Below are 12,700 nucleotides of genomic sequence, written 5' to 3'. Positions count from 1 at the left end.
CAATACATACCATCTCTGTCCAGAATGATGGCACATAGTTCCTCCGACTCCCTAGTGGCATCTGAGTCGCCTTCACATGGATCTGTCGGTTCCGGTATGATGTCAGGACACTCGTCAACCCTCACCACCCAGCTATTTCCAAAGTCCGTTACAGAATTGGCCTTTTCACACATTGCAAAGGGTACAAAGAAGAAATAAGTTACCAATGAGGAATCAGGCATGACCAGGCATATTGTCCTCTCACAGTATATCTAATCACTGTAGCATTGGAAAAGAAGTACTGTCAAGTCTTAGCCTTCCTAACTCTTAGATAAGCTTTGTCCTGATACCAACTACATACCATCTCAAATCAGAAATAATTTTTAATGCTCACCCTGTACAAGATGAGCACTTTTAAAAATCTGTCTCTACTGTGTCCTGCTTAAAAGACTCATCTAAATTCTATACTCACAAGATCTCCATTTGGTAATGTCCAGTCGTTGCTTCTGTCTCCATCAAATGTTCCGCATAGACCACAGCTCTGATTCCAGTAAGAATAGCTCAAAAAGATGTCTGCACTTCGTCTTCCGTCATAGGATATCCACATGTAGTTGGTCAGCAATTTCTATACATTTCAGTCAAGGGATGTGTACACCATGGTTACAACTTTCATATTGACCTCTGATAACAGATATGACCTAAGAAACAGCCAAGATACATTCAGATACATCTGTACTTCTAGATAGCTCACATACCAACAATGAGGAACAATTCACCTGGCAGCAAGCTTATGAACACAAGTTATAATACGAGCAGTACAGGTCGTTAAAACAATGTCATTGATTTCAACTGAGTCGGCCAATACACCGTTATAAATGTAGGAAAGAATTAACTCCAACAGATTTACAGGGTCAAGACAGTGCAAAAGATCTCTCCATTTACCAGAAAAAAAAAAATCCCTCAAAGCAGGGAATCCATTTCTCCTCATTTCTATGTTGCAAAAGCAATTGCAGGTTTCTTATTCAATCTAAGATTATGTTCTTGTAACCACAAAGTCTTACCAAGGACTTGAAGGTTCTGAAGATGATGATTCCATCACCAATGTATGGCAGGTTCTTACTGTAGTCAATGCCATTCACTCTCACTTTGAAGTCATAGATCAAAGAGTAGGTGTTGTTAGAGTCTTCCAACACCAGCTCACGAATGTAGGAAACCTTATCCGTGGGCAATCGTTTCTCGTTATCAGCCCACAGGTGGAAGCTGTTGGAACCCAAGCAATCCTTGACCAGGGTGTAGTCGCAGTCTCCTTGGAAGTTGTATTTCCTCTGATCAAAAGTGATGTAGTGAGGATCACCCCAAACTTGACAGAAGCCAGGAGCTGCAAAAACAATCATACAAACACACACATAATAAGTCAAACTATTTCTTCACTTGCAACAGAGACCCATATTCCAAAATAGTTTCTTTCTGTCTCATTTTGTGCCTGGGCAGTTCACCACTGAAATATTCAGCTGCCATATATCAAAGGTATCAATATCCATCATTCAACTCTAGCCCGCCATATCAAACTATTCCTGGTTAAGTACTGCCAACATACAAGTAATTCTACTCTCAAAATGACGGCCCTACCTTTACACAAAACATAATAGCTTTTCCCCCTCATATTCCACCAAGTTACACTAATTTCAGATGCGAGGTTTTCAATGCAGATGTAGTATTTGAGCAACACATGATGCGACTTCAAGCCAGCAACAATGTAGTTGCCATACGTTTTTGTCACTTACCTCTGATACAAGAGCCTTCCACTGCAGTAAAGCCTTCTTGACAGTAGCAGGACGGCTGGCCATTCCTCACCTCACACTCTGCATTCCTTCCACAGGTATAGACTTGGCACTCGGCACGTCCATTCACACACTGGCACTGTTCAGAACAGTCAGGTCGGGTCCAGCTCTCACCAGGCTTCAAGAAAAGGAAAGTAGAATATGAAGCCAATTAATGGTTAAGTCATTCACAAAAAAAAAATAAAAGTCATTAAATGAGACATGTAAAGACCCTGTAATAGGGAAATAACATTATTAAATAGTCTATGTAATACTAAATATTTATCAACATTCACAAAGTGTTGGAATCACCCATGTCAAGGCAAATTTTGTCAATGAAAAACATTCGCATTGTCAATGATTAAGTGATGTATTTTCACTGCTCAACTTTAAGTACCTCCCGCATTCATCGCTCAGCACTCTTTCCAAGAAATCCCTCTATCTTTGCTCTCATTTCTTTGATATCATAATATCACTGAATGTGCCTTTTCTTCTGCAACAACAAATACTTACAAAAATGTCATTAAGGATTTATATCACATACATTTAGTTAAACCTAAATACATTTCTTCATTAAAAAGGTAAAGTCACTCACCGGCAAGTAAACATTGTTGTCTAGAGTGCAGCCACATTCTGAGGGGTCAATACAGTCATCTCCATCTCTTACAAATCCATCAGCACATCGACATGTCTCTTGGCAGGTCACATTACAGCTGACTGAACTGGAGGCTGATGAACAGGTTTCGGGACACCCGCTAGCACAGGCATCATACACTGTGTTCTCTGGACACTCGAATGCTGGTGGCAGAAAAGACAAACTCCATCAAATTATTGGAGTGTCTCTGGTATCCCTCAGCTGGTATCATAAATTTTTCCTCAAACATAAAAATGCACAGTACAGCTCTGTACGAATCTGTACTACAGATTCTTTTGCAACAAAAGAGATCCAATACTCTATATTCTGTCAGCTCTACAAGAATGAAATCTCTGATAGATTGAGTACAAAGAGAATCCAGCGATGAGCAACACTGGCTCATATTGTACAACAGTCCTCAAAAGGCGTCTACTGCTACAAAATCATCTAGGCATTTCTTTTGGACAGAGCTCTCGTATGACATTCCTCGCAACAGTAGCGGAATACAGGACTTACGACAAACAGGAGTCTCTGCCCTCCAGTCTTCAGGCTGCCCTCCGCTTTGCCTGCAGGCCTCAGCATACTCAGCCAAACTGTCACACAAGTATTCTTCTCCCAAGGCACATACATCATATGTGCAGGAATCGTAGAATGGATCAGGGTCCCGGAAGTCATGGCATGGAGCAAATGGTCCTGGACAACAATCAAGCAATCACAGAACAATTGCTACTAATTCATGCTTCTTACAAAAGAAATACACACAAAAACAGCCACATTTTCCAGAATAGAAAATGTTCCTTGTCTTCAAGTTATCCTACAATGTTGTTACTTTCCTCAAAATACAGCAATGGAGACCGTTTAGCGCTCAAAGACCAAACACAATACATACCATCTCTGTCCAGAATGATGGCACATAGTTCCTCTGACTCCCTAGTGGCATCTGAGTCGCCTTCACATGGATCTGTCGGTTCCGGTATGATGTCAGGACACTCGTCAACCCTCACCACCCAGCTATTTCCAAAGTCCGTTACAGAATTGGCCTTTTCACACATTGCAAAGGGTACAAAGAAGAAATAAGTTACCAATGAGGAATCAGGCATGACCAGGCATATTGTCCTCTCACAGTATATCTAATCACTGTAGCATTGGAAAAGAAGTACTGTCAAGTGTCAGCCTTCCTAACTCTTAGATAAGCTTTGTCCTGATACCAACTACATACCATCTCAAATCAGAAATAATGTTTAACGCTCACCCTGTACAAGATGAGCACTTTTAAAAATCTGTCTCTACTGTGTCCTGCTTAAAAGACTCATCTAAATTCTATACTCACAAGATCTCCATTTGGTAATGTCCAGTCGTTGCTTCTGTCTCCATCAAATGTTCCGCATAGACCACAGCTCTGATTCCAGTAAGAATAGCTCAAAAAGATGTCTGCACTTCGTCTTCCGTCATAGGATATCCACACGTAGTTGGTCAGCAATTTCTATACATTTCAGTCAAGGGATGTGTACACCATGGTTACAACTTTCATATTGACCTCTGATAACAGATATGACCTAAGAAACAGCCAAGATACATTCAGATACATCTGTACTTCTAGATAGATCACATACAAACAATTCACCTGGCAGCAAGCTTATGAACACAAGTTATAATACGAGCAGTACAGGTCGTTAAAAACAATGTCACTGATTTCAACTGAGTCGGCCAATACACCGTTATAAAAGTAGGAAAGAATTAACTCCAACAGATTTACAGGGTCAAGACAGTGCAAAAGATCTCTCCATTTACCAGAAAAAAAAATCCCTCAAAGCAGGGAATCCATTTCTCCTCATTTCTATGTTGCAAGAGCAATTGCAGGTTTCTTATTCAATCTAAGATTATGTTCTTGTAACCACAAAGTCTTACCAAGGACTTGAAGGTTCTGAAGATGATGATTCCATCACCAATGTATGGCAGGTTTTTACTGTAGTCAATGCCATTCACTCTCACTTTGAAGTCATAGATCAAAGAGTAGGTGTTGTTAGAGTCTTCCAACACCAGCTCACGAATGTAGGAAACCTTATCCGTGGGCAATCGTTTCTCGTTATCAGCCCACAGGTGGAAGCTGTTGGAACCCAAGCAATCCTTGACCAGGGTGTAGTCGCAGTCTCCTTGGAAGTTGTATTTCCTCTGATCAAAAGTGATGTAGTGAGGATCACCCCAAACTTGACAGAAGCCAGGAGCTGCAAAAACAATCACACAAACACACACATAAAAAGTCAAACTATTTCTTCACGTGCAACAGAGACCCATATTCCAAAATAGTTTCTTTCTGTCTCATTTTGTGCATGGACAGTTCACCACTGAAATATTCAGCTGCCATATATCAAAGGTATCAATATCTAGCATTCAACTCTAGCATGCCATTTCAAACTATTCCTGGTTAAGTACTGCCAACATACAAGCAATTCTACTCTCAAAATGACGGCTCTACCTTTACACAAGACATAATATCTTTTTCTCCTCATTTTCCACCAAGTTACACTAATTTCAGATGCAAGGTTTTCAATGCAGATGTAGTATTTGAGCAACCCATGATGCAACTTCAAGCCAGCAACAATGTAGGTGCCGTACATTTTTGTCACTTACCTCTGACACAAGAGCCTTCCACTGAAGTAAAGCCTTCTTGGCAGTAGCAGGATGGCTGGCCATTCCTCACCTCACACTCTGCATTCCTTCCACAGGTATAGACTTGGCACTCGGCACGTCCATTCACACACTGGCACTGTTCAGAACAGTCAGGTCGGGTCCAGCTCTCACCAGGCTTCAAGAAAAGTAAAGTAGAAAATGAAATCAATTAATGGTTAAGTCATTCAGAAAAAAAAAAAATACTCATCAAATGAGACATGTAAAGACCCTGTAATGGGGAAATAACATTATTAAATATTCTATGTAATACTAATTATTTATCAACATTCACAAAGTGCTGCAATCACCCATGTCAAGGCAAATTTTGTCAATGAAAAACATTCACATTGTCAATGATTAAGTGATGTATTTTCACTTCTCAACTTTAAGTACCTCCCGCATTCATCGCTCAGCACTCTTTCCAAGAAATCCCTCTATCTTTGCTCTCATTTCTTTGATATCATAATATCACTGAATGTACCTTTTCTTCTGCAACAACAAATACTTACAAAAATGTCATTAAGGATTTATATCACATACATTTAGTTAAACCTAAATACATTTCTTCATTAAAAAGGTAAAGTCACTCACCGGCAAGTAAACATTGTTGTCTAGAGTGCAGCCACATTCTGAGGGGTCAATACAGTCATCTCCATCTCTTACAAATCCATCAGCACATCGACATGTCTCTTGGCAGGTCACATTACAGCTGACTGAACTGGAGGCTGATGAACAGGTTTCGGGACACCCGCTAGCACAGGCATCATACACTGTGTTCTCTGGACACTCGAATGCTGGTGGTAGAAAAGACAAACTCCTATCAAATTATTGGAGTGTCTCTGGTATGCCTCAGTGAGTATCATAAATTTTTCCTCAAACATAAAAATGCACAGTACAGCTATATACGAATCTGTACTACAGGTTCTTTTGCAACAAAAGAGATCCAACACTCTATATTCTGTCAGTTCTACAGGAATCAAATCTCTGATAGATTGAGCACAAAGAGAATCAAGCGATGAGCGACACTGACTCATATTCTACAACAGTCCTCAAAAGGCGTCTACTGCTACAAAATCATCTAGACATTTCTTTTGGACAGAGCTCTCGTATGACATTCCTCGCAACCGTAGCGGAATACGGGACTTACGACAAACAGGAGTCTCTGCCCTCCAGTCTTCAGGCTGCCCTCCGCTTTGCCTACAGGCCTCAGCATACTCAGCCAGACTGTCACACAAGAATTCTTCTCCCAAGGCACACACATCATATGTGCAGGCATCGTAGAATGGATCAGGGTCCCGGAAGTCATGGCATGGAGCAAATGGTCCTGGACAACAATCAAACAATCACACAACAACTCCTACTAATTCATGCTTCTTACAAAAGAAATACACATAAAAATAGCCACATTTTTGAGAATAGAAAATGTTCCTTGTCTTCAAATTGTCCTACAATGTTGTTACTTTCCTCAAAATACAGCAATGGAGACCATTTAGCGCTCACAGACCAAACACAATACATACCATCTCTGTCCCGAATGATGGCACATAGTTCCTCCGACTCCCTAGTGGCATCTGAGTCGCCTTCACATGGATCTGGTGGTTCCGGTACGACGTCAGGACAGTCGTCAACCCTCACCACCCAGCTATTTCCAAAGTCCGTTACAGAATTGGCCTTTTCACACATTGCAAAGGGTACAAAGAAGAAATAAGGTACCAATGAGGAATCAGGAATGACAAGGCATATTGTCCTCTCACAGTATATTATCTACACTTTCTACGTAATCACTGTAGCATTGGAAAAGAAGTACTGTCAAGTATCAGCCTTCCTAACTCTTAGATAAGCTTTGTCCTGATACCAACTACATACCATCTCAAATCAGAAATAATGTTTAATGCTCACCTTGTACAAGATTAGCACTTTTGCAAATCTGTCTCTACTTTGTCCTAATTAAAATACTCATCTAAATTCTATACTCACAAGATCTCCATTTGGTAATGTCCAGTCGTTGCTCCTGTCTCCATCAAATGTTCCACATAGACCACAGCTCTGATTCCAGTAAGAATAGCTCAAAAAGATGTCTGCACTTCGTCTCCCGTCATAGGATATCCACATGTAGTTGGTCAGCAATTTCTACAAATTTCGGGCAAGGGATGTGTACACCATGGTTTACAACTTTCATATTGACCTCTGATAACAGATATGATGTAAGAAACAGTGAAGATACATTCAGATACATCTGTACTTCCAGATAGCTCACAAACGGTACCAACAATCAGGAACAATTCATCTCACAGCAAGCTTATGACCACTAGTTACAGTACGAGCACTCAAGGTCGTTAAAAACAATGTCATTGATTTCAACTGAGTCGGCCAGTACACCACGTTATAAAAGTAGGAAAGAACTAACTCCAACAGATTTACAGAGTCAAGACAGCGCAAAAGATCTCTGCATTTACCAGAAAAAACAAAAAATCACTCAAAGCAGGAAATCCAATTTCTCCTGATTTCTATACTGCAAAACCAATTGCCGGTTTCTTATTCAAACTAAGATTACGTTCTTGCAACCACAAAGTCTTACCAAGGAGTTGAAGGTTCTGAAGATGATGATTCCATCCCCAATGTATGGCAGGTTCTTACTGTAGTCAATGCCATTCACTCTCACTTTGAAGTCATAGATCAAAGAGTAGGTGTTGTTAGAGTCTTCCAACACCAGCTCACGAATGTAGGAAACCTCATCTGTGGGCAATCGTTTCTCGTTATCAGCCCACAGGTGGAAGCTGTTGGATCCCAAGCAATCCTTGACCAGGGTGTAGTCACAGTCTCCTTGGAAGTTGTATTTCCTCTGATCAAAAGTGATGTAGTGAGGATCACCCCAAACTTGACAGAAGCCAGGAGCTGCAATTACAATCATTAAAAAAAATACAAAGTATTCCTTTACACGCAACAGTGACCCATACTCCAAATGGCTTCCTTTTTCTTCATTTTGTGCTCTGGCAGCTCACCACTGAAATATTTAGCTGCCCTACATCAAAGGTATCAATATCCAGCATTCAACTCTAGCCCACCATTTCAAACTATTCCTGGTTAAGTATTGCCAACATACAAGCAATTCTACTCTCACAATGCTGGCTCTAACTTTACACAAGACATTATATCTTTTTCCCCTCATATTTCGCCAAGTTACACTCATTTCAGATGCGAGGTTTTCAATGCAGATGTAGTATTTGAGCAACACATGATGCCACTTCAAGACAGCAACAACGTACAATATGCAATGTAGGTGCCATACATTTTTGTCACTTACCTCTGACACAAGAGCCTTCCACTGAAGTAAAGCCTTCTTGACAGTAACAGGATGGCTGGCCATTCCTCACCTCACACTCTGCATTCCTTCCACAGGTATAGGCTTGGCACTCGGCACGTCCATTCACACACTGGCACTGTTCAGAACAGTCGGGCCAAGTCCAGCTCTCACCAGGCTTCAAGAGAATGTAAAGTAGATCATGAAAGCAATTAATAGTTAATCTGATGGATTCATTCACAAAAGAAAAGAAAAGTCACCAAATGTGACATGTTTAAGGCCCTGTAATGGGGAAATAACATATATAAATAGTCTATGTAATACTGAATATTTGTGAAATTCACAAAGTGTTGTAAACCTAAATATCAAGACAAATTTAGTCAAAATTGAAGATTTGCATTGTAAATGATGTATTTCCACTGTAAACCTTTATGTACATGTAAGTACAGACACTTCTCATCACCATCCCAACCTACTCTTTTCATGAAACACTCTTTTTTTGCTCTGATGTATTTAATGTCATAATATCACTGATCGTACGGTTTCCTTGTTCAACACACAAACATGCATAAAATGTTCATGAGGTTTAATAGATCGCCGAGTAAAACCTGAATAGATTTCAATATTAAGAGTTAAGTCACTCACTGGCAAGTAAACATTGTTTTCTAGAGTGCAGCCACATTCTGAGGGGTCAATACAGTCATCTCCATCTTTTACAAATCCATCAGCACATCGACATGTCTCTTGGCAGGTCACATTACAGCTGACTGAACTGGAGGCTGATGAACAGGTTTCGGGACACCCGCTAGCACAGGCATCATACACTGTGTTCTCTGGACACTCGAATGCTGGTGGTAGAAAAGACAAACTCCATCAAATTATTGGAGTGTCTCTGGTATGCCTCAGTGAGTACAAATCATAAATTTTTCCTCAAACATAAAAATGCACAGTACAGCTATATACAAATCGATCCTACAGGTTCTTTTACAACAACAGAGATCCAATACTCTACGTTCTGTCAGTTCTACAGGAATGACATCTCTGATAGATTGAGTACAAAGAGAATCCAGCAATGAGCAACACTGGCTCATACTCTTCAACGGTCCTCAAAAGGCGTCTACTGCTACAAAATTATATAGGCATTTCTTTTGGACAGAGCTCTCGTATGACATTCCTCGCAACAGTAGCGGAATACAGGACTTACGACAAACAGGAGTCTCTGCCCTCCAGTCTCCAGGCTGCCCTCCGCTTTGCCTACAGGCCTCAGCATACTCAGCCAGACTGTCACACAAGTATTCTTCTCCCAAGGCACATACATCATACTTGCAGGAATCGTAGAATGGATCAGGGTCCCGGAAGTCATGGCATGGAGTAAATGGTCCTGGAGAACAATCAAACAAGTGCACAACAACTCCTACTAATTCATGCTTCTTACAAAAGAAATACACACAAAAACTGCCACATTTTCCAGAATAGAAAATGTTCCTTGTCTTCAAGTTATCCTACAATGTTGTTACTTTCCTCAAAATACAGCAATGGAGACCGTTTAGCGCTCAAAGACCAAACACAATACATACCATCTCTGTCCAGAATGATGGCACATAGTTCCTCCGACTCCCTAGTGGCATCTGAGTCGCCTTCACATGGATCTGTTGGTTCCGGTATGATGTCAGGACAGTCGTCAACTCTCACCACCCAGCTATTTCCAAAGTCTGTTACAGAATTGGCCTTTTCACATATTGCAAAGGGTACAAAGAAGAAATAAGTTACCAAGTGAATGAGGAATTCGGCATGAGGAGGCATACAAGTGTATTGCCATCTCCCAGCATATCTAATCACGGTAGCATCAGAAAAGAAATACTATCAAGTCTCAGTCTAACTCTTGGATAAGCTTTGTTCTGATAGCAACTACACACTAACACAACTAAGAAATAATGTTAACACACAATTGTACGAAGTGAGTACTTTAACAAATTATTATATCTCTACTGTGTCCTGCTTAAAAGACTCATCTAAATTCTATACTCACAAGATCTCCATTTGGTAATGTCCAGTCGTTGCTTCTGTCTCCATCAAATGTTCCGCAAAGACCACAGCTCTGATTCCAGTAAGAATAGCTCAAAAAGATGTCTGCACTTCGTCTTCCGTCATAAGATATCCACATGTAGTGGGTCAGCAATATCTACACAATATAGCAAAGGAGCATGTACACCATGGTTCACAAAAGTCAAATCAAGATTGGAAATAACAATGCCATAATTCAGAATGGCATCAAAAGTCATACACGCAGCGTAAGAAACAATTCAAACAGTTACGACAGAGGTTTCAACTAAGGTTTTAAAATTGCAATTTTACAATTCTATGTTGAGATGAACAATAGACTAATGAGACAAACCTTCAAGGAACAAAACAATAGACTATTATATACAGCTGTTAATGTAGTGAAGACTAATTGTCTTAACCAATTGTATAGAGGAGAAATGAAAAAGAATGAAAAAGTATGATCTGAATTTACCAGAAAAAATTGATGCAAATGCAACACATTGGTCTGAATTCACGAAGGTGGTACAATCATAGTTTTGTGTAAGGCGCCAAGTGTCACATGGCCTATGTTGTTACAAAATCAGTCATTTCGTTGACGAAATGCGCCTAAGTGTTAACATTTGTAACGAAATGAAAGGGTCATTTCGTTGACAAAATCACTGATTTCGAAATGAAATCTATGTGACACTTGCGCCCCATACAAAACGACAGCCTTTTTGCATGGTTTAAACCTTGCACACACATTGCACCACCTACATGAATTCGGGCCAAAGACTCTTATGATTACCATAAATATTAAAAAAAAAACCTTCAGAGATTTCTCATTCAATCTATAAAGATTCTTTTTTTTTTTAACCAAAATGTCTTACCAAAGATTTGAAGGTTCTGAAGATGATGATTCCATCCCCAATGTATGGCAGGTTCTTACTGTAGTCAATGCCATTCACTCTCACTTTGAAGTCATAGATCAAAGAGTAGGTGTTGTTAGAGTCTTCCAACACCAGCTCACGAATGTAGGAAACCTCATCTGTGGGCAATCGTTTCTCGTTATCAGCCCACAGGTGGAAGCTGTTGGATCCCAAGCAATCCTTGACCAGAGTGTAGTCACAGTCTCCTTGGAAGTTGTATTTCCTCTGATCAAAAGTGATGTAATGAGGATCACCCCAAACTTGACAGAAGCCAGGAGCTGCAAAAACAACCACAAAAGGAAATATCATCTAAGCTTTAAAGGAGATCCATATAGGCTGATAGTTTTCCTTCACTATGTCTCACCACTATTATTTCCCACTGCCAAATAAACAAGCAACCAAATGGGTCGAGCACTCAGCCTAGTATCACAAGTTTATCTTCCATGCATTCCTGTAAACCATTACCAAAAAGGAGTACCAAACCTCGACTTTGGACATTTCATCATAACTGAAAGTTTGTGTTTTTGTTGGGCAGGGGGTTTGTTTAAAAAAAAAAAAATCAGCAAATGTATGGACTCTTCTGTTGTGGGGAGAACCTGTGAGTCAACAGGGGAATGATGGTGACCATTCAAACTACATATTTTATATTCCATAGGATAGAACCTGCCAAATGGTACAAGACATAGATACATACTTCAAGCTGTGACTTTCATCTCTTATCAGTTTGGTGTCCTCAAGAACAATATACTTGAAGTTAAACCAAGTTGGGGACTTTTGGAGGCTTTTGATGGCATCTACATATTATACGGCCTCCAGTTGGATATTGTCCCCATTGGTACAAATAAACATTCTGTCACTCTACTGATATTTATGTCCCAAGTTTAGGAAAACTGCAACCAGGTATTTTTAAGGAAGAGCTGAATTGATGAAAACTTACCCACAATTTTGTCAACTCTACTCCACCTCCCCCCCCCCCCCCCCTGTTCCCCCAGTTGGCACGTATCTAATGATTGTCCAATTATACTTAACCTATTTGAATATATCTAATCCAGTCTGTAATGACATGAAAACAGATATGCTGGGTTCTACTGGTAGCTGATATTCACCTCTGACCTATGCACCAAATTCTCAGTATTGCAAATGTACAAAACACCATTGCACAGCACTGTCACTAATGCAAAGACGAAAGACTTGGTGTCATTGTCACTTCTGGTTGCCTTCGTTTGTTCATATAGAATGCAATGAAATTGATGCATACATTGCACTACAACTCTGTTCCTCAGGTGGAAATTGACGTAAAAAGAGTTTACAGTTTTTAAATTCGATTGATCTTGCGGCCACTCGG

General features: G+C 40.2%; 1 protein-coding gene across 1 annotated transcript in view; it reads right to left on the bottom strand.

Annotated features, from left to right (window-relative positions):
• LOC140227629 (uncharacterized) overlaps positions 1-12,700 on the bottom strand; it is a 131,969-nt gene that overhangs the window by 2,894 nt on the left and 116,375 nt on the right. The window contains exons 147-167 of the mRNA XM_072308048.1: positions 11,317-11,633; positions 10,434-10,586; positions 9,982-10,132; positions 9,609-9,785; positions 9,050-9,252; positions 8,408-8,582; positions 7,682-7,998; positions 7,081-7,233; positions 6,624-6,774; positions 6,251-6,427; positions 5,695-5,897; positions 5,065-5,239; positions 4,342-4,658; positions 3,764-3,916; positions 3,323-3,473; positions 2,950-3,126; positions 2,395-2,597; positions 1,764-1,938; positions 1,041-1,357; positions 452-604; positions 11-161 (exon numbers count right to left, since the gene is read on the bottom strand). Coding sequence (XP_072164149.1) covers positions 11-161; positions 452-604; positions 1,041-1,357; positions 1,764-1,938; positions 2,395-2,597; positions 2,950-3,126; positions 3,323-3,473; positions 3,764-3,916; positions 4,342-4,658; positions 5,065-5,239; positions 5,695-5,897; positions 6,251-6,427; positions 6,624-6,774; positions 7,081-7,233; positions 7,682-7,998; positions 8,408-8,582; positions 9,050-9,252; positions 9,609-9,785; positions 9,982-10,132; positions 10,434-10,586; positions 11,317-11,633 — 4,149 coding nt within the window. The remainder of the gene's footprint in view (positions 1-10; positions 162-451; positions 605-1,040; positions 1,358-1,763; positions 1,939-2,394; positions 2,598-2,949; positions 3,127-3,322; positions 3,474-3,763; positions 3,917-4,341; positions 4,659-5,064; positions 5,240-5,694; positions 5,898-6,250; positions 6,428-6,623; positions 6,775-7,080; positions 7,234-7,681; positions 7,999-8,407; positions 8,583-9,049; positions 9,253-9,608; positions 9,786-9,981; positions 10,133-10,433; positions 10,587-11,316; positions 11,634-12,700) is intronic.

The sequence above is a fragment of the Diadema setosum genome, chromosome 4 (assembly GCF_964275005.1).
Source record: "Diadema setosum chromosome 4, eeDiaSeto1, whole genome shotgun sequence".
NCBI classification, from domain to species: domain Eukaryota; kingdom Metazoa; phylum Echinodermata; class Echinoidea; order Diadematoida; family Diadematidae; genus Diadema; species Diadema setosum.
The sequence above is the reverse complement of the archived record's forward strand: the minus strand, read 5'-3'. Positions and strand labels throughout refer to the sequence as shown.